The sequence below is a fragment of the Mirounga angustirostris genome, unplaced genomic scaffold (genome assembly GCF_029215605.1).
Source record: "Mirounga angustirostris isolate CCGP_5_RB_7025 unplaced genomic scaffold, mMirAng1.0.hap1 SCAF_17, whole genome shotgun sequence".
NCBI classification, from domain to species: Eukaryota; Metazoa; Chordata; class Mammalia; order Carnivora; family Phocidae; genus Mirounga; species Mirounga angustirostris.
Genome location: NW_026991725.1, coordinates 24,949,060 through 24,969,665, shown reverse-complemented (window position 1 = coordinate 24,969,665; position 20,606 = coordinate 24,949,060). Strand labels below are relative to the sequence as shown.

Genomic DNA, 20,606 nt, shown 5'->3' with positions numbered 1-20,606 from the left:
AAGCCTGCAGGCAGGGAGGGAGGGAGGAGGGCAGGGATGGCGGTGGCCCTTGCAATGCTCCGGCCCTTGCCCGCGATCTGACCCTGTGCTGCCCCTGGTGAGTGTGCTGGGGCAGAGGGGACAGCTGGAGTGGAGCCAGAGAGAGAGAGATCCCAGAGGGGCCTCAGTGACCCAGAAGCCCAGGCCCCACCCCCAGGCCGGCTGTGGGACCCCCAAGGACAGTCAAGGCCTGCCTCGGATGCTACCGGGCCTCTCCTACCTCCCCCCAGTTCCTGGGCAGGAGACCTTCCCTCACAGAGGCCTGGCTGGGGGGTGGGGCATTTTTCTCTGACCAGTCATGTCCAGCTGGACCAGTCAGGAAAGTAGGAGGCTCCCGGAACAGGGCCCCCACTTGCTCTGACCTCCCGCCGGCTCTGCAAGGGTGTGAGAGAGTGTGGGACATGTCTGGCTCCGTCCCCACCTCCACAGTACTGCCCTCCTCTTCCCTCCAGAGGCCAGGTTGGGGGGGGGGGGGCTGCTTTTTCTTTCTTTTTTTTTTTGAGTTCATTTTTAATAACTGGCTCAAATTACAAAGGTCCCCAAGGAACCCTGGGGGAGGGAGAGGAACTGGGGGCGGCAGGGGTTCACTGCCAGCACCCACCACCCACCCCCACTTGCCACCCGCTCCCCAACAAGTGCATGTGGAAAAAGGTCCCAGACCCTTTAAATAATCCTAAAAAACCATGATGAGAGAGCAGGCAGACAAAGGGGCTCCTGCACCTTAACACTGGTGACCAGTGACCAGGCCGCCCTGACCCCCGGCCCGCTCAGGGCCCTGGCGCTCTCGCCTCGAGGCTGCCGCTCCCATTCCAGACCCTGCCCCCGGCTAGGCAGGGCGCCGTGCATCTCGTCCTCCAGGAGGCAGGGCCAGGCACTGTGTAAACATCGGCAGCGTAGAGCCCACTCGCCTGGGCGGCAGAGCCCCGGAGTCCAGGTGCCCAACCTCCCCACCTGCTCATGGCTCCCGGGCACAGCGAAGCATGCTGGACGGTGGCAGCTTGACGCCAAGGGGCTGCCACAGGAGGAAACTTCTTCCTCCCCACTGCTTGAGGCCAGGTCCTCTGTGGGTGGCAGGAAGCCCCATTGGCCCCCTCTCTGGCTCTGAAGGCTGCGGTGACAGGACCCTGGCCTGCAGGGTGGCGACGGGGCACGGTCACGCCCGGGCCCCCAGCTCTCCGATGCGCTGCCGCAGGTGAAAGGCAAACTCGAACATGGTGGCCGCGAGGCTCTGATGGATGAGGTACCGGGGCAGGCGGCCCTGCGGGAAGGTGGGAGGAAGTTTTGGGATGGCCTGCCCTCAGCAGGGGCTCCCCGCTCCGAACAGGCACCAGCGGGGGTGGGGGGTGGGGGGTACCCTGGGTCAGAGCAGCAGGTGCAGGTGCCACTCTGGAACGCAGCCTAAGCCACCCTGTCCCCCCCACCCCTGGCAGAAAGAACACGCTGTGCCGGCTCTTGGCACTGGCCAAACAGACCTAGGAGCGGCCGGCTTGGCAGTCAGCCACCGCTCCACAGGGCTTCAACCCTCGGAGCTAAGGGGACACACAGGCCCTCCAGCAACTCAGGACACCATCTTGACCCGGCCCCCAATTTGAGCGTAGGAGAGGAGGCGGGGTAGGTGAGGTCCTGAGCATGACAGGAGGCCCCACCCAAGCGCCCCAGCAGCGTCTCTACTGTCCCGAGCCAGCCTTGCAGCCCCGCAGCCCCACCTTGAGATCTGTATTCAGGATCCAGATGAAGGTGCAGACTCGGGGGTTACGGGCTGACTTGAGCACGATGAAGCCCCCAGGACCATTCTCTCCCCTACGAGAAAAGCACCATTGGGGGGCACCTTGGAGCCAGGCAAGGCCTCCGACCTGACCCCACACCCCATTCTTGGGCCCATCCTGGACTGGGGTAAAAGAGGGAAGGGAGCTACTGGTCTAGCAACTGCCACTCAGCCTGAGCAGGGCCCAGAGCAGGTGTCCCAGAGGCCCCAGGATACAGCCCTCCACGTACCCTGTGAGGCTCAGCTCCCCCCTCTACAGCCTTCTCAGCAACCCCCCACCCCACCCCACCCCACCCCATCCCCGGTGGCAGCCGTCATCCTCTCTGTGCAGGGATTCTCGGTCAGCTCTGGCTGGGAGGGGTGGGGTGTGCACGCTTTTCTCACCCAGGCCCGACTTGGGGAGCAGTGTGGTGCTGGGGGTGCTCCAGGAGGGGGCGCCTTCCCAGGAGGCGGGCAGGGCACATCCCATCCCCAGTCAGTTCCCCCACAGCCCCACTGAGCGCGCTCAGCCCACGCCACAGATAAGGAAGTTGGCGCCCAGAAAGAGGCCAGCTCGTCACCCAGGCGTCTGGTGTGTCAAATCTCATACTCAACACCCAGTGCTCTCTGGAACCCCAGGAAGGATGGGGAGAGCGGGGAATCGGGGAGGAGGCCGCCTGCAGCACTGGGGTCTAGGGTGAGGCACCAGGAGAACTGGAGGATGCCCCGGGACAGGTGCCCCTTCCTTCGTGGGGACCTCCGAGCAGTCCGGGAAAAGGCAAGGCAGCGGGACCAACTCTACTCAGGCAGGGAGGTAAGGACACAGAGCCTTCTGCTCAGGTCGCCTGGACCAGCGCCACCTCATGGCTCCCAGCCCCCCTCCATGGACTCGTCCCTGTCCTCAGGCTATCCCTGCAGCCACCCTCCAGCCTGGGCATTGGGCTCCAGCCCTCAGTCCCCCGGTCCCCAGGACGTAGAGCAGGTTAGCAGGACTAGGGGCTCGGAGGGGCAGAGCCCAGCAGGACAGGGGACAGGAAGGTGGCCTCGGCAGGAAAAGCGCCCTGCGGTCTGTGCTGTGCCCTACCCTGCCCTCACAGCCACCAGGGGACGGGCCAGCGGGGATGACTCCAGGCAAAGCAAGGCTCACCTGACGTATTTGTGTGTGGGGGGCTTGGCGCAGTGCGTGGTGGCGATGCCCGAGGACAGGTATCGGTCTCTGCGCCGCTCGATGCGCCGCACGTTCACGAAGTCCCTGGGGGCGGGAGGGTTAGACTGGGAGCAGGGAGCCAAGCCCACGATCCAAGGGCAGGAGGCCTGCCTGAGAGGAGGGGCTTGGTGGTGCTCACCTGGGGGAGACCACCCCGCCCGCGGCCCCTGAAGAGACATCGTAGGAGATGAGGGTGTTGTCCTCTACTCGCTGCAGGATCTAAAGGCCAGCAGAGATGTGAGGTACAGCCCAGCCCAGGAACACCCCAGGGAAAGGGTCCCAGCGCCTCAGGGAACCCCCAGACCAGCCTCCTCTCTGTCCAGGTCCCTGTACTAAGAGCCACTCCCAGGCCCTGGGCTGGGCTCTGTCTACGTGCTCCCTCTCCATCCTCCAGACCCTCTCCAGAAGGAGCCATTACTATCAGCCCCATTGTACAGACGGGGAAGCTGAGGCACGGAGCAGTTCTATGACGTGGTCGCGCTGGGGGATGAGTGCACCTGACCCGCCATGTTGCTCTGCCCCTGCCCTGAGAGGTGGCCAGGCTGGGTCCCCCGGACCGGCTCACCTGGCAGGCAGTCACGGTCTTGTTCCACAGCACCATCCTCTCCGGCTGCAGGATCACCTCCTGGTACACCAGCTCGGCGGGGCAGGGCAGGAAGGTCTGGGGCAGGGCGGACAGAGGGCTGGATGAGGCCAGACATGCTTGGGCACAGCAGCCCTCCCCTCTTGGTGCGGAGAAACCTACCAGAAGGCCCCTCAGCCCCTTGCTGAAACCTCAGACAGAGCAGGAGGCTCCAGGACCCTCCAGACACCTGCGTCCCTCACTCACCTTCAGGATGAATGTCTTGCCGTGAAAGGGAACCTCGATGGTGTACACGGTGTCCCCATATTCCTGTGGCAGAGACAGAAGGGTGATAGGGAGGTGGGCGGAGGGCAGGGGGAGGGCACGCAGGGTGGGCTGGTGGGGAAGGAATGGGCGCCCAGATAGGGCGGCTTCGTAATAGCTCAGGGTGGAAAACTCCAGGAGTTCAGCGATATTCAGGCAGCCATTAAAAAACAGTGGTTCTGACAAACATCCAGCAATGAATAAAGGCTTTTGATGTCAAGTTAAAGGACAGAAGCACAGCTGCAGCCGCGACCACGAAGACCTGTGTCTCCAGGCCGGCCAGGGCCACCCGAGGGACTGGCCACACAGAGGGACGGCGACGTGTCCCCCATTCTCCAAGCTCACTGCCATCTCTTTAGATAATGTTGTTTTGCTCATGAAACAATACACTGGACACAGGGCCGAAGCCTGGCTTCCCCCTCGAAGCCGGAGCTGAGCGAGCAGAGCACAGGGAGCCAAGGGTGGGCGCGGGGCAGTGCCGCAGGGGGAAGGCACCCTGGAAACATCCGATCCGGCCCCACCTCCTGCCAAGTGGCGACCCCGGGGCCCAGCCCCCTCTCCTGGCACAGGAATATGGTTCCAACCTGGGCCATCCTTGGGCTTCTCGGGCCTCAGAAGAGAAAGCAAAAACTCCCAACACACATGGCGGGTCAGGTGGGAGAGAGCTTTCTTACACTGTTCTTCTCAAACTTCCAGTTCTCCTCCTGGGCCAAGATCTGGTCCACCACCGCCATGGCCTCCTTCCCCTGGTGGATGTACTCCCGTTCCTGGCCCAGGAGGAGAGGCAGGACAGGATCAGCCCGGGGCCCGCCCGCCCCCTTGTTCGTGACCAGTTCTTTCTCCAGATACTCCATACACATGGAGTCTGGGTTGGTCTCTCAGGCCCTGTGGGGGCCCCAGGTGCTGTGGTCGTGGCCGCCCCCCTTAGGCCCCAGTATGAGGCGGCCCAGAGGGCCTGACTGACGGTGGGACAGACACTCAGGTGCACGCTGACTGGCATTCGGGCCACCTGAGGTCCACCCTCTTCGGGGAGGCCCCTGCCCACCCTGGCTAAGCCCAGCACTGGCACCTTCTCCAGGGTGCCCACTCCAAAGGTCAGGTGGGGGTGGGCAGCCAAATACCTGGGCAGAGAAGCTTTTCTTCCCAACGTCTTCATCGGATTCATTGTCAGACCCTGCGGAAAACAAGTACAGATGACAACAGGAAGGTGTGGGGACAGACTGTGGGGAGGTAGCGGGGTACAAGACTGCGGGGGGATAGATAGGGAGAGGGGTGCTCACTTTCCCCAGGGAGCTGAAAGAAGGAACAGAACAAATAGACCTAGCCAACCCACTTCTCATAAAGACCCTCGCTGAAGCAGTTTCCCACCCACCAGCCCTCACCTGCAAAGGATTCTGGGGGTGAATAGAATTGGCCCTCGGACAGAGCGCCAGAGAAGAGTAGGGGTCCACGGGCGACAGCAGCCTGGGCAGCAAGATACCCTGGGGGAGCAGACACGGGCAGCCATTGTCCCAGAACAAGGGCAGTCATGCCTTAGCAGCCTGGGGTCCCCCCACTCCAAGCTCACCCTTAGGTTCTGGGAGGCTGTTCAGAGTTGGCAAGATAGCTCAGAACCGGCTCTCATGCCCGAAACTCTCCTCTCTTGGGGCCGTGATGACCCTCCCTGCACCCCTGCCCCAGGACTCACATCGCTCTTCCTCGGCCTCCTGCGGTAGGACTTTGAAGTCAAGGAACCAGGTCTCCAACCAGGCAAGGACAAAGGAGACGATAGGGAGCAGGTAGCCAAACGCCCCTTTGCTGAGCAGCTGTGGAGGAAGGGGGCTGAGCTCCACAGCAGGGGGTCACCCCAAACGCAGAGTCCCTTCTAGGGGCTGCTAGCTCTGGGACACTCCCCACTCCTGGGACCAGCTGCTTGGGGACCCTCTGTGGCACATGCATCTGAGATTGATGAATGAATTCTGCAGCAGGATAAACTGAGGTTAGGCTGGCAGAAGAACTTTTTGTTCTTGGGGTTGCAGAGGGACAGGTGGAGGAAGCCCGTGAAGATGATTCCTTGGAAATATCAAGGACAGGATTCCCCCTCACCCCAACCTGACAACAGGGAGAGACGCCCCAAGTCAGAGAAAGGGTCCCTTCTTAGGAGAAGCCCATCCCTCCGGCAAGAGGCCCACCAGGCCAGCCTGACCCTGAGCCACCGACCTCAGAGAGGATGACCTTGACGATGAGGAACGCACTGGACACCAGTGTGGTGACCTGCCCAGGGGAGGGAAGGAGGGAGAGAGGGAAAACGGGCTGGGGAGTGAGTCCTCCTCTACACCGTCCCTTGCACCAGCCCCGCCAGGGCCCTCGAGCCGCCAGAAGGGCGTCTTACCGCGATCATCCACCAGTGGCGGAGCTGCAGCACGGCGTAGCCCAGAAGCAGTCCCGAGAAGCGGAAGAAGGCCAAGACCTGGCGGGGGGCAGGGGGGCGGGCAGGGGACACACAAGCCATCACAGGCAAGCCAGTGCCCCCTGCTCCAGCTGAAGGCTGACCTCCCCCTCCGGTCCTGCTCCCCAGGTTCCCTCTACATGGGTGTGATGCGTCAGGAGGGAACGGCTGAGTCAGTGTTTCTTAGGGGATGATTTAGACGTGACCTTCTTGGACAGGGGTCTATTCTTCCCCCTCACACTTGAGGCTCTCTGAAGGGAGGGCCTTGATTAGGAACTTTCCGAATACTGAGGGCTCCCTGAGGATGGGAGTCAAGTCTCCCCGACTAGACTAGAATGTGTCTTGCAGAAAGAAGAGAATCCAGCCAGGGTCATGTCCCTGCACCATCTCTGCCCCCGGGACCCCTTCCCTAAGGCCACTCACAAAGATGTCAAAGAAGGAAGTTTTAAAGTTGTAGTGGATGATCTCCTGCTCCAGGTTCTTCTGGATGCCTGTGTTGGTCTGGAAGAGGGAGATACGAGCGGCTCTGTAGGCAGAACCAAGTCCCCAGGGGTGCCCTCACCTCTGGGAATAGGGAGGAGGCAGGGGGAGTGTGGAACCTGGAGATGATAAGCCACTGCCCAAGGAAGGCCCCAAAGTACCAAGGGAGCCCAGCCAAGGCCTGAGACCCAGCACTAGTGTCGTTCCTCCAAGCACCCAGGCAACCCCGCCGGGCAGGGCCTGGCTCCAGCACTGACACCTGTCGGCACACTGCCCAGGGAGGGAGAGGCCTGGAGGGCCGTGGGGCTGTGCAGGGGAGGCAACAGGCCCCATGTAGGCAGGTAGGGCTGCCAACCGGGTGCTGGGAGCGGCCTTTCACATAATCTCATCTCCCTCTCTCCATGACGGTGCTCCATCTTCGCAGCCAACCATCCATCTGGGGTGATAGGGACCGGGGGTGGGCAGCGGTGTCAGACGGAGCCCCAGGTGGTAAGTCCGTTGATGAGGTTTGTGCTTAATGGGCAAAATCCATCACGCTGCTAGAGGGAACGGCTAGCAACAGAGACAGAGTGAACAGACTCGTCCTCACCCCCGTCCCTGCCCCAGCTACCCATACATTTTCAATGGGTCTCCTGATACCTTGGCTGGGGAGGGCAAGGATCTGGACGGATACTGAGAGCCAGACTGCAGCCTGACTTCTCAGGAGGAATGGGGTGGCAGGCCTCGGCTTCTGCCAGTCCCCTGGAGAAGGGAGGACACAAGAGGACTCTGAGGAATGGAGCCCAGGGGGCTGAAAAGTGAAGACCCTTCACGACACCTAGATGGGAGCTTCTAATCTCTGGCAGGTGATCCAAACTGAGGTGTGGGGTGGTGCTGATTAAGACACAGATGTTTAGACCCCTGAGTCCGAATCTCAGTGTGAGCTGAGCATCTGGAATTTTTATAAAGCTCCCAGGTGATTCCGGTGCTTAGAGCAGAAGCCAGCAGTCTGGGCAGCCCCCTCATTGACATGTGAACGCCCCTGCACATCCCCACCATGTGCTTTGACCTCAGGACCCCCCTGAGTCCCATGGAGTCTCATGCGCCACCCCCCCACACACTGACACTCCCCCACACCCCAGCTTGGTCCTCCTCTTACTCCTCTTGCCCCCTCTTGGGCTCCACGGTCCCTCTGATCCCTAACAGCTGTGGCCCCTCAGAGGTCTCCCCCTGCCTGGGCACGTGCAGGCGCTGATGGCAAAAGCGTCCTGACTCAGGGGTGCCAAGTCCTGGCCCCTGCCAGTCTCTGGCCGCAAGACCCTGCGTGGCTCTTGTAACCCTGCTGGGGGCCTTGTATCCACTGGGAAACACCCAGCCTGTTCAAGAACTAAAAACATATATGCTCCAAAATATGAAACTAAAACCACAAAACCAAAAATCAATCACATTTTAATTATCTACCAAGTGAAACATGATGGCTAACTCCACTAATGGCTAAGTCCAGCTTCCTGAACTTTTCATTACATCTGAAAACAATCTGGAGATCAGACTTTTCTCCAAAGAATTCCCAAGGATGCATGAGGACTCCTGAGCTGTTAAAGCCGTACATCCAGATCATTTCAAAAGTAAAATTATCAAAATTTTTTCAGCTGTCTGCTGGCAAGATAATATATATTGATGAGGGCTGTGTGACTTTTAGTGCTTGCTTTGATGCTGGATGGGACCTTCAAAAGGAAGAATGCCTCACGGGGTGCCTAGGGGCTGCAGCTGGCGGAATATCTGACTCTTGGTTTTGGCTCGGGTCGTGATCTCGGGGTGGTGCTCTCAGGGTGGTGGGATGGAGCCCCTCATTGGGCTCTGCACTTAGCGCCGAGTCTGCTTGAGATTCTCTCTGCTCCTCCCCCCACTCCCCGGTCTCAGTCTCTGTCTCTGTGTGTGTGTGTGTGTGTCTCTCTCTCTCTCTCGCAAATAATAAATAAATCTTAAAAAAAAAAAAGTTGTTAAAAAGGAAGAATGCCTAAGACATCAGAAGCTCTTCAAACAGCCCTGGACCTTGTGGGGCCGCAGCTTTCTCACTGGTAAGATGGTCCCTAAGGTCCCCCATGGCTCAATCTTGTTGAAGGTGCCAGTTCGTCTCTGTGCACAAAGGACAGTCACCCCCAGAGCCCTCCAGCTGAACACGCCCAGAATCACACTTGTCCTCTTCACCCTTAAACCAGCCCCTCCCCCCAACTCCTCACTTCTTTCAACAAAGTCATCGTTTTCCTGTCACCCGAGCTTGAGGCCGGGAGGAAGGGCACCTGCTATCCTGAACTCTGACCCAGTGTGCAGAAGGAAAACAAGGGAAGGCTCAGGCAAGCCGAGTCCCTTGCTGACATCCCCCAGTGAATACAGAGGAGCAGCTGGGACCGACGGAGCCTGGGGTGCTCTGTTCTCTCGGCTCCTGCCTCTGTGGTGGGGTCCTGCTCCGGCCTGTCAGTGCCTGGAGATCAGGTGCCACCACCAGCTGGCCAAGCGCTGCCCAGCGGGGGGGAGGGTGCAGACGCAGCATGGACAGGTGGCTCCCCCTCCAGGCTGCGAAGCGGCATCTCACCAAGCCCGCAGAGGCCAAACTGGGGGGCACTGGAGTTGTGTCCAAATGGGGAGGGAGAACTAGGCACCACCAGGAACTGGGAGTTTTTACTGGTTTGCCCCGCAGATACCCTCTGCGTTTAGCACAATGCCTGGGCTACAGCAGGGGTTCCAAAACTGCTAACAGAGTGAGTGAATGAAGGAATGAATGAATGGAGTCAGAGAGCAACACAGGCCAGAAAGAAGACAAAGGTTCAATAGCACAACCACCGTCCCCTGGGCTCTCTCCTGCTTCCTCAGGAGTGCCCACTAGAGGGCAGTCTGGCGCAGAGGTCAGGAGTGGGAACGCGGCAGCCTGAGGGTCTGGGTTCAAACTCTGCCCTTCTTCACCTACTTGCTGAAGGACCTTAGACAAATGACTCCAGCCCTCTGAGCTCCCTTTTCTTCGGAAGACGAGAACGGCTGTTCCTATCTTCCCATTCTTCATTTTACTGGGAAATTCATCCGGCCACAGAGACCACCCTGCCGTGTGGCAGCTGGAGTAAGGCCCAGGTGACCCCCCCCCGCCCCCCCCCGGCCCCAGCCTTGAGCCCACTCACGTTCAGCTCAATAATCCACAGCAGGGAGATGAAGAGCAGGTCGAAGGTGACAAAGAGACAGAAGGTGCGGCGGACATCAGAGATGGCACGGCGCTTCTCCGGAGGGGGCGGGAGGAAGTGCGAGGAGAAGCCCTGGCTGTGGGACAGCGATGAGCTGAGGGAGGCCACGGCTGGCAGGCTGCGCTCCAAGTCGCGGGCCAGCTCCGCAGACAGTTTGTTCATCCTGGTGGGCCCCCACCACACGGCGGGGAAGGCGGGGCCTCAGCTGCAAGGCTGCAGGGAGGCAGGGTGGCTGGGTCAGGTCACGCATGTTGAGGGCCTGGAGGTCCCATTAACCTCCTTCCCCCAACCCGCCAGGGACACCATTTGCTCCCAAATACGTCTGCCCCCCTCTCACATCCCAACCCCAGGGCAGCCCAGGGCCCTTTAAGCTCAAATTCTCTCTCCAGCAGCCCCACTCCTGGGCTGGAGAGGTTTGAGCATCCTTCTCTCTCATTCCTCCTCACCGCACAACACGCCCCCCCCCCCCCCCCCCCCGCAAAGCCCAGCGACCCCACGGTTCACCCTTGGAGGGCTGTGGGCTCCTCCCCACTGCTTGAGGGCGCAGCCTGCTCCTGCCAAGCCCAACCTCGTGGTTCAGCCACTGGTCCTGTCAACAGCCTCTGGTCCTGTCAACAGCCTCTCGGCCTGCCCACCCCCCCAGGAGAAGAGGGCCCCAAGCTCTGTTCTTTGTTTGCCAAGCACAAAGCCACATTCCCTCCCAGCAGCCAGCCCTACCCTCCCACCCCCTGATCCATGGCAACTGGGAGGGACTTCCTAGAGCAGCGTCTCTGAGTGCTCTGCGCTGGGACAGCGGGTAAGGAGGGAGGACATCCTGGTCCCTTCTCCCTAGCTCCCCCCACAATGTTGGGCCCAACTACCATCCACTCCCCTGGTGTTACATACAACAGCCGAGGGGGTGAGTCTCCAGGCTGCGTCTCGCACAGAGAGGGGTTTTCCAAACACTGATCACAGCCCTCAGTTCCAGAGCCTCCAGTCCAGGCCCTGCGGGGCGGCGCCCCCAGCTCTTCCCGAGCTCCGGACCCCGAGGCTCCTCCAACAAGGCAGGCGCGGCTCACCACCACCACCACCCTGGCCTTCTTTTAGGTCCCTCCATGTGGCAGCCGGACATCGCCTCGGGGCCTTGCACCTAGCTCTCCCCTCCCCAGTCCTTCCAACAAGCAGCTCAGAAGTCCCCCCTCGTTCTCCTCAGAGCACCCCCCTGCCCCCCCAGGCACAGCAGCCTTGCTCTAGCTCTATGATGGGGACCCGGAGCCTGTGACAATCTGCCAGGGTCTTATTCCTTGTTCTGCCAATTCTCCCGGTGCAGGGCTTTCCCGGGCCCGATCACTGCTGTCTCCAGCACCTAGCACTGGGCCCGGCAGCCAGGAGGTGCTGAGAATTGCCTGGTGAGTAAACAGGTGCTCCAGAGGGTCTCCTGGTCCTTAGCTCCATGCTATGCAGCCGAGACATGGGGCAAACCCTGACAGAGAAGAGCCAGCGCTGCCTGAGGCTAGCCCCGAGCTCCACTGCCCCCAGAACCCCGTGCCCATGGCTGTGCTTCATGCCCACTCAGGGCAGGATGGGGCCTTCTGTGAGGCAGCCAAGACAGAAGGGGGAACGGGGTGAACCACCCCTTGCCTCTGCGACCACGGGGCCAAAACTCTTATGAACGCTAGAGGAAGGGGCCCCCAGAGGACTCCCTCCCTGCCACACAGCCCCCAGACCCCAGGTCTCTGCTCCACCAATGTGCTGGCAAAGAGCCTGCAGAGGCCCCGTCCCCCGGGCGGGGGAAGAAGGGACAGTGTGGTGGTGCCCACGCTTCTGGGGCTCCGTCAGAGTCTCCCTGAATCTTCTCTCATGCCAGCACCAGGAGGCAGGTTTGCGGGCCAGTGGGAGGGGAACCCTGGATGTTGGTCTCCAATCCCGGGAAGGCAAGACCTAACCAGTATCCCCCCCCCCCCGATCTGCTATCCCTTCATACCTTTGTTATGTCTACTACCTTCTGGGGCCCCTCAATCTATCAGGTCCCAAACAAGCTCCCCATTTGTGACTGGCAGGGGATTCTGAGCAAGCCAGTGTGTCCATCCCTCTGCCTCAGTGCAAGCCCCAATGGACAGGAGCGGACTGTTCTCAGCAGAGGCATCTGCACAAGGCCACCTCCCAATAGCACACTCTTGGGGTTGCCATGCCCAGCTCATCTGGAGGGCACTGAAGGAAAGCCGGGCCCAGCTCTGGAAGGAGGCAGTCAGAGAGGGGATGTGACAGGCCGCCGGCAACAGGAACCCCCCCACATCCATCAGCTGGACCCGGTGCCAGACCGAACACGCAGTGCATCTCTCACTGTGACAGGGCCCCAGCTCCAGGGAGGGTGACATTTCCTTGTCGCTAATAGCCCTCTTGTCCGCTGCCAGGCCTGTCTCCATTTCTCTTCCTCCTTCCTGTCTCTCACAAACCACCTTTCTATCTTTGTGTCTCTGTGTCCCGCTCCTGTGTCCATCTTTATTGGTCTTCCTCTCCAGGTCTCTCCCATCTGTGAGTCTGTCTCCACTGCCCTCAGCTCAGTCTCACCCTGCCTTCCTCCCGCATGCGTGTGTGTGTGTGAGAGAGAGAGAGAGATCCTCCCTATCCGCTTCTCTCCCTCTTCCCGACCTCACTGCAGGGTGCTGTGGCTTCCCTCCTCCCGGGCTGCTCCCAAGTCTGTCTGGCATTGCCCCTGGCTCCCTCCCTCCCTCCCTGGGGACGGGACTCGGGTGGCAGCAGCCTGATGGGAGATGCCGCGGGAGCATTGACACTCGCACATGCAGACGTCCTTGGTGAAGCGAGAGACGCAGATGGGGGCTGAGAGCAAAGGTGCTGGGGGAGCCCGGGAGAGCTGCAGACACGGGTGTGTGGGAGCCAGGCACGGGGCCTCGGAAGCAGGGCTGGGGGCAGCTGGCCAAGAGGCAGAGAGAGGGGGGTTCCAGATCACCCTCCACCATGAAAGCTGCTCAGAATCCAAAGAAGAGCTTGTAGAGTAGAAGGAGCCCCGGTCAGGAATGAAGACCTGAGTCCCAGGCATGCGGCAGCCACTAACCCCGAATAACTGGGCAAGTCCTCACCAAGCCCCTGTTTATTTATCTGGAGGAAAAAGTCAGTGCTTTTTCAAACCCCCTTCTTCAAGCAAGAGAAATGTCGAAAGAGAAGAGAGGAGAAGAGAAGAAAACCTTACTTAGAATCTTGAATAGAAGAAAGATAAAAACGGGACTGCTATGGGTCCTGCCACAGAAGGTGGCCACAGAGAGCCCCCCTGGGCAGCCATTCCTCAAACCCCAGGGTCACCCCAGGGTCACTTCCTTGGGCCCAGTTTGAAAACTGCCCACTCAGATGACTTCAAAAGGTCTCTAAGCTCCATCAGACCACCTGCCAGTCTAGGAGGTAGAAATCATCTCGGCCTGGAACTGCTCTGAGCGGTCCCCAAAGCGCTTGGTCTCTGGTCCCCTCGCCCTGGGGGCAGGAGGTGGCAGCTGGCCTCCACCCCCACATGCCCCCCATCCTGCTGAGGGGGAGGCAGGAATGAGTGTTGTGGGCTGGAGACAGCAGGGCTGCCACCCGGACCCCTAGGAGCAGCATCCCCTGCCCCACCCAAGCCCCTGCCCAGGCGCTGGGAGAACAGCACATGTGGGGTGAAGGAGTCCGCCTGGGGTCGGCTGCAGACTTGACACTCACTCGACGTGTGTTTTAGGAGAAGCTGAGCTGCTCAGGCTTGGGGAAGGGGGTGAGGAAATTGCAAGTTTTATCATCCCAGATTGCAAGAGAAAGAGGGGTGAGGAGGAGGGGGCAATCCACCCTGGATTACTCCAGTTCTTTCAGCTCCTGGGGCAAAGGGGAGAGGCAGGCATGGGAGCCCAGGGCCTGCCAGGCCTTCTCTTACCCCAGGAAATGCCACTATTGGCCAGAGAGCAAGAGGAACTTTCGGGTAGGGTCCCAGACTCAGGGCAGGTAACAGCAGGCAGCTGACACTGTGGAAAGAGAGCTGTACTCTGAGGTCAGGGTTCAAATCTCAGTCTGCCCTTACGAGCTGTGCAATCTGGAGCAAACATAACCATTCTGAGACTCAGTTTCCTCAGAAGCATTAAATAAAGGCACCATTAATATACTTAATGCCTTGGTACCATGCCCTTAAAAATGCTTAAAATGGGGGGCTCCTGAGTGGCTCAGTCAGTTAAGCGTCTGCCTTCAGCTCAGGTCATGATCCCAGGGTCCTGGGATCGAGTCCTGCATCAGGCTCCCTGCTCAGCGAAGAGTCTGCTTCTCCCTCACAATCTGCCTGTCACACACCACCCCCCCACCCGCCGTTTGTACTCTCTCTGTCAAATGAATAAAATCTTTAACAACAAAAACAAAACCCCCACAGGACCGCAGGCTGTCCTGAGGAGCCAGCACAGAAGAAACAAATGTGGCCTAGCAGTGACCTGCGTCGGCAGGCTGCAGACACCCCTCCTTTACTCCTCACACCCCCACCAGGAGTTGTGCAGATGATGATGGGGTAGAGGAGACAGAAGGCTGGAGAGGCCTGCCCACAGTTCCCCAGGCAGGATGGGGCAGAGCTGACCCCAGGGCCTCTGCTGGCCAGGGAGCCCCTATGACCACCCAGCGAGAGCCTGTGGAGAGCCCAGCACCCTCCCCTCCACATACAAACCATCAGCAAATCTTATTGGCTCTTCCTTCAAAATCCAGCCAGGGTATGTGCATACTGCCCACCACGACTACCGAAACCCCGTCCAAACCGCCACCTCTCACCTGCTACAGCTTCCTGACCACCTCCCTGTCTGCATCCCAAGTCTGTTCTCAACACAGCAGCCAGAGGGATCCTGGTAAAAGTCAGACCACACCTCCCCAGTGCTGCAAACCTCCAATGGCTTCCAGCTCACCCTGAGTGAAGGTCAAAGTTTCCATCCTGGCCTACAAGCCCGCTCTTCCCCAGCCTCTTCCCCTGGAACCCTCTGCTCCAGCTACACTGGCCCTTCTCTGTTCCATGGACATACCAAGCATGCTCCACACTCCCACCCCAGGACCCTTGTACCTGCTGTTCTGTCTGTCTGAAGGTCTTCCCCAGGTCTCTGCAACACTCCCTCCATTCTGGTCTCTGTAAATGTCCCTTTGGAGAAGCCTTCCCTGAACTCCCTATTTAGCCCCCACCCTTCATCCCCTTCCCTGCGTTCTTCTTCACAGAGCTTACCACCCCAGACATATTATATGTTTACGGGTCTGCGTTTACTGCCTGTCTTCTCCTTCCGGAATGCAAACTTCACAAGAGCAGGAACTCCCCCTGCTTTGCTCCATGCTGTGTGCCCAGCACCCAGAGTGGTACCAGGCTCTCAGAAGATACTCAGGAAAGGCGTCGAACAACTCTTTACACACTTCCCTACAGCAGCCTGAGCGCACCTGCGTACACAGCCCCGCCCAGCCCTGGAGGAGCAGCCCCTCCCCGGGGCAGACTGTCTCACCTGGAGCTAGACTCCTCCCTCTGCTCGTGTCCTGCCTCAGGTACAGTCCAGGCACCCTCCCCCCCAGCAGTCCAGGGGAACTGGTTTCCTGGGCAACCTCGGGCATGGTGGCTGCTCGCCTCCGTTTTCCTAGGCACCAACTTGCAGGGAGAAGACTGGACGTAAGCTAAGTTCCTTGGATAGCTCCAAGGTCAAAAAGGAAGAAGGACATGCTCGCTGGGAGAGACCCCAGCACTCCTCTCCTGGTATGGGGCTGATCCTCCCAGGACACACCAAGGCTGGCAGTCTCCCTTCTGAGCCTCCACTTCCCTCCACTTTCGCATTCTGGAATGACCTCCTCCTCCTGGGAGAGAACTCCAATTCCTCAGAGACCAGTTCAAATGCCACGTCCTGGGCAAAGCTCTGCCTCACCCTCCAGGTTCCCCCAGTCCCAGCTCTCAGGACTCTGGCCCAGCACTACCCTAGACTTGAGGCTCCAAGTCATCTTTCCTTGAGCCCTTTAGGCCTGGCTCACAGTGCTTGGCCATGGTACATGTCCAGGAAGTTAACTGGTCTGTGGGTCTGTAATGTCCACCCTGGAATGGGGGAAAGGGCATGAGTTTGGGGACTGGGCATCAGGCCTGGAGTCAAAAGCCGAAGGCCATTCGTTACTAGGCTGTGAGCCCTTGACTAAATCACTGATTCTCTCTGAACCTCAGTCTCCTTATCTATAAAATGGGGATAGTACAGTGACCACTTCACAGAGCTACTGAAAGGATTAGGAATCACACACACAAAGTGTCTGGGCTTAATTAACAGCAGCTATTACTACTATTAGGGGCTACGGAAACGGTGTTAGAGGCAGGGCCCGGACCAGGCATGTGCAGCACGGCACTCTGCCCAAACAGGGTCCCCTATGTACTGCCGGATGCAAAGATGGGCGCTGGCCTCAGAGAGCTGACCCAGGATGGCACATAGCAGTCTCTACTGTACTTCCGGGCTCAGCGGCCCGTGCCATCAGCCCTGGCACAGCTGGCTTATTGGCCCCTACCCTGTCCCACGGACAGAGAGTTTGGGAAGTTCCCTAGAGAAGGAGGACTTTAAGGAGAGGAGGAAACAAACCAGGCTCCGTTTCTCTTTTCCTTCTGGAGAAGTGGAAAGGGGAAGAGTCAAGCCAAAACAAAAAGTACATTCATCACTGTGCACCGCCCCCTCCAACCCGGACATTCTGAGTACAGCTTCCTGAAAAACCCCAGCAGACTAAGGTTTACTCAGCACGCCTGCCCCCTCCACATGCCAGGCCCTGTTAAATGTCTGGGACGCCCCGGGTCTGTGATGACAAGACCCGCCTACTCAGGGACTGGTGAGTCAGGCCCCACCCACCCTCAGTGCTACTGGATAAAACTTGGGAGCTAAGGAGGTCAAGTTCTCAAGGTCAGCCTGGAAAGGGCCAGTCATCTTCCGGGAGAGAGCTCAGTCCTGTCAGCCCACTCGAGGGAAGGCTCCACAGGCAGAAGGGAGTTCAGCACAGACCCTTGTCAGCACCAGCTGTGACCAGACAGAAGCCAGGCTCAGCCCCAGTCAGAAAAAGTTCACAAGGATACACAACTGGTCAGATGGAATGCTCTGCTTGGCCCTTGTCTTACAGATGTGGCAGCCACCCATGGTGGGGGGGGGGGGGGCAGGGGTACCGAGGCAGTTTCTCAGACAGCTGTGGACCTGGAGTCAAGAGACAGTTCTTGAAGTTCCTGCTGAGAGACACTGACCTTACTTCCCTTGAGTCCCAGCTTCTTCATCTGTAAAATGGAGCCAACAATCTCTACCACTCAAGGGAACAAGTAAGAGCTCACAAATGTACAGGTTTTTTGGTCTCACCCACCCCTCCTCCCCAGACTAGGTGTGTGTGAGCTCCGTTTAATGCTGAGCCTGTGCTAGTCCCTGGGGCTATTCGGGGGCTCTGGGTCTGGTGAGGGAGGCTAACACATAGATAAAACATGGTGCCTCACTGTAATCAGCACTTTCAGGGAGGAACAAACAATGGACCGTGGGCTCTCAGAGAAGGGAGCATCTGACCCAGGATGCAGTGGGTGAGGTTGGGAAAGCCACAAAGAGGCGGAGCTATTCGACCCAGGCCTTGAAGAATCCACATGTATCAACCATAGGCAAGGAAGACGAGCATTCCAGGCAGACAAAAGAACATGAGCAAACCAGGCTCCGTTTCTGGCCCCAGGCCCCAGATTCTGGTCTAAAGCACAGGCCCAGCCCACAAGCTTGCAGGCTGACCACCCCAGGCACCAGGCCTTCAGACACCCCCCCCCCCCGCCCCGGGCATGGTCCCCACAGGCTCCTAAACCAAGGGGACACTTCCTCATGGCCAAGCGAGGAAAGGAATCCCCAACCTCAGCAGAGGAGGCTGCCTCTGCCTCTGTCCTCCCCCTGCAAGAGCTCTGTTCAGAGGACCCAGCTGCCCATTCTGAGTCCACCCTGGTCTCTACCTCTCTCTAGTAAGTTCATCCTCTTGCCCTAAGGTCCCTCACTAATTGTCAGCTCCTCTGGGAAGCCATTCTTGGCCCTTCTTTCCCATGGGTTTCCAGAGCTCTGTGCACATTTCTATAGAACTCATACTTGTCATGTAACATTCATTCATTTCCAGAGTCATTTCCTGAGCAGACTAACTTCAGGTCTGAGTCTTTTTCATTCTTGAATCCTCACTCAATAAATCCAGATCCTGATCCCCGTGCCCTCCACCCCAGCATTTTATTTATGGACAAAAAGCCAGGCTTTGGGGCTCTGGGACAGAATGAGAAGTCAGCCACATCAACAGCCCTCAAGCAATTTATGAAATTAAAAATTACAACCACTGCTCTATAACATTCTTATATAAGCAATAACAGCTAACATTTATTTACTGAGCATTCATGTGCTCACTGATTTAAACCCTACACATAGGGGCGTCTGGTGGCTCAGTCGTTAAGCGTCTGCTTTGGCTCAGGTCATGGTCCCAGGGTCCTGGGATCGAGCCCCACATCGGGCTCCCTGCTCGGCAGGGAGCCTGCTTCTCCCTCTCCCACTCCCCCTGCTCGTGTTCCCTCTCTCTCTCTGTCTCTCTCTGTCAAATAAATAAATAAAATAAAATAAAAAAAATAAATAAATAAACCCTACACATAATTTCATTTAATCCTTACAGTAACTCTATGAGGTAGACACACTGCTACCTCCATTTTACAAATGAGAAAACTGAGGCACTTTCTTCATCAAGGTCATAAAACAGTATCAGAACCCATAAAGTCTGATTCAGGAGTCTGTATTATCAACCACTATTCTAGTATGGACAGGGTGTTGCAGGGACGCAGGGGGCAGTATTAAGTCTTGGACAGGGGGGATGGGAGGAAGTCAACCCAGAAGTCATATTCCCTGAGAAGGACAAGTAGAAGGCAGCCTGGCAGATAAGAGAAGGGGCTTTCCAGGCAGAGGGGCTGGTGTGCAAAGGCTTGGAGACACAAAATTGCAAGGCATGGGCAAGTGCATCCTGTGATGCCATGTTATTGGACTTTAGGGTGCACTTAGGAGACTGGCAGGAAAGAGGTCAGAACCCAGACAGTGCTGTAAATTGTACTAGGGATTCAGCCTTTTTCCTCAAGCAATAGGAAGCCAACAAAGGGTTTTAAGCAAGGAAGTAACACAATGAGACTTGTGTTTTAAAAGGATCACAAGAGGGGCACCTGGCTGGCTCAGTCGGGAGTTTAAAAAAAAAAAAGAGAGAGAGAGAGAGAGAGATCATAAGAGTTAGTTTGGAGACTGGGTTGCAGGCAGCCACGATTAGAAGTTGCTGGGAAGCCACTGCAGTTATCCTGGTGAGAAACACATCAAGGTGGTACCAGAAGAGATGGAGGCCCAGGACCAGGTGTGCAGCATGTTCAGGAAGTTAGCTGGATCGGGTCACCCCACAGATGTGGGAATTGAGGGAGAAGAGGAAGCATAAGATAATTTCCCGGTCTAGCGCTGGGATGCGACGGCAGAGGAAGAAGAATGCGTTTGCAGGTGGGGGAAAGACCAGTCCAAGAGAGCTGCAGCTGAAGTGGAGCTGTCCACTGGTAGCTGGACGCCCAAGTCTGGGGCTCCAGGGAGGGGCTGCGCTGAAGAAAGAGGTCGATGTGGCGCCTTTCGGGTATCTAGGTGGTGTAAAGCTGAAGCCATGAGAGTGGATGAGACCATCAAAATTCAGCGTATAGAGCGGGGGCTGGGCAGGACACGAGAATGGGAAACGGTACTTCCACTGTCAGAACAGGAGGAAGAAAATAAGGAGATGCAGACGCCGAGGACGCCAAGGGGGAGGGGCGTGCCAATTACGTCTATTAGGAACGAGTGTCACTGGTGTTATGCACCTCTAAGAACTCAAGAAAGATTCTTTAAAGAGCCCTTTTGATGTCGATTAGGGAAGTCATTCACTGCCGTTTTCAAAGGAAGTTGGGGGAGACCGGATGACAGTGAGACGCAGACCTACCGGAACGTGTAGATGTTTTCCTCCTCTTTCAGAGACCCTGACCCCTGCCCATATCCAACTTCTGCCCCCCACTACCCAGATTTCGTGCCTCGCCTCTCCCCTCAGAGTGAGGCTCTGGACGGCGAGCTGGGACGCCGTCCCCGGGCGCTCTCGGGTGGGCGGGCCGCGGAAGGTCAGCGCCGGAGCCCCCCGAACCCCACGCGGGGCAGAGCGAGGCCGAGCGGAGAAAGGGGGCGGAACCTGGGGCGCGGGGGGTGCGGGAAGGGTCGGACCGAGCCAACAACGGACACGGGGCAGGGAGGCGGAATCCGCTGACAAGACACAGCCCTCGTACCACCCGGCCCCTGTGACCTCTCCCGGACCCACCTGCTCCATGTCAGCCATCGCCCAGGCTCTTCCTGCCCCAGCCGCAGTCGGGCTCTGCTGCCCCGGAGCGCCTCCGAGCGAAACAGGATCTCCCGGCGGCGCCACTTCCGCCGCTGAGCCCGCCCCCGAGTGCGAACTGGGATGTGCGTAGAGTGCAGCCCCGCCCCTTCGCCTCAGTCTCCGCCCCCCAGCCCTTGGGCCCCACCCCGAGGGCCGGAAGTGGGGACTGCTTGAGGGTCTTACTAATGGCGGGGGAAATGGGAAAGAAGCCCAGGGGCATCATCATCGTTAGGCCA

The 20,606-nt window shown here is 58.6% G+C and overlaps 1 protein-coding gene across 11 annotated transcripts; it reads right to left on the bottom strand.

Moving 5' to 3' along the window:
* Positions 1-528: 528 nt before the first annotated feature.
* Positions 529-20,427, bottom strand: STARD3 (StAR related lipid transfer domain containing 3). Of its 11 annotated transcripts, none has more exons than XM_064583430.1 (15): positions 20,311-20,427; positions 9,934-10,206; positions 6,728-6,805; positions 6,248-6,325; positions 6,076-6,168; positions 5,564-5,681; positions 5,259-5,357; positions 4,998-5,050; positions 4,551-4,643; positions 3,820-3,882; positions 3,556-3,651; positions 3,130-3,209; positions 2,931-3,035; positions 1,746-1,839; positions 529-1,297 (listed from the first exon to the last, which is right to left on the bottom strand). In XM_064583430.1, exons 2-15 carry the CDS (start codon positions 10,153-10,155, stop codon positions 1,193-1,195), a joined length of 1,377 nt encoding a protein of 458 aa, XP_064439500.1. In that variant the 5' UTR covers positions 10,156-10,206; positions 20,311-20,427; the 3' UTR covers positions 529-1,192. The 11 variants fall into 11 exon arrangements, with proteins under 11 accessions (XP_064439500.1, XP_045744940.1, XP_064439509.1 ...); XM_045888984.3 differs by having other exon boundaries at positions 6,076-6,129; XM_064583439.1 differs by lacking the exon at positions 3,130-3,209.
* Between the last annotated feature and the right edge of the window lie 179 nt (positions 20,428-20,606).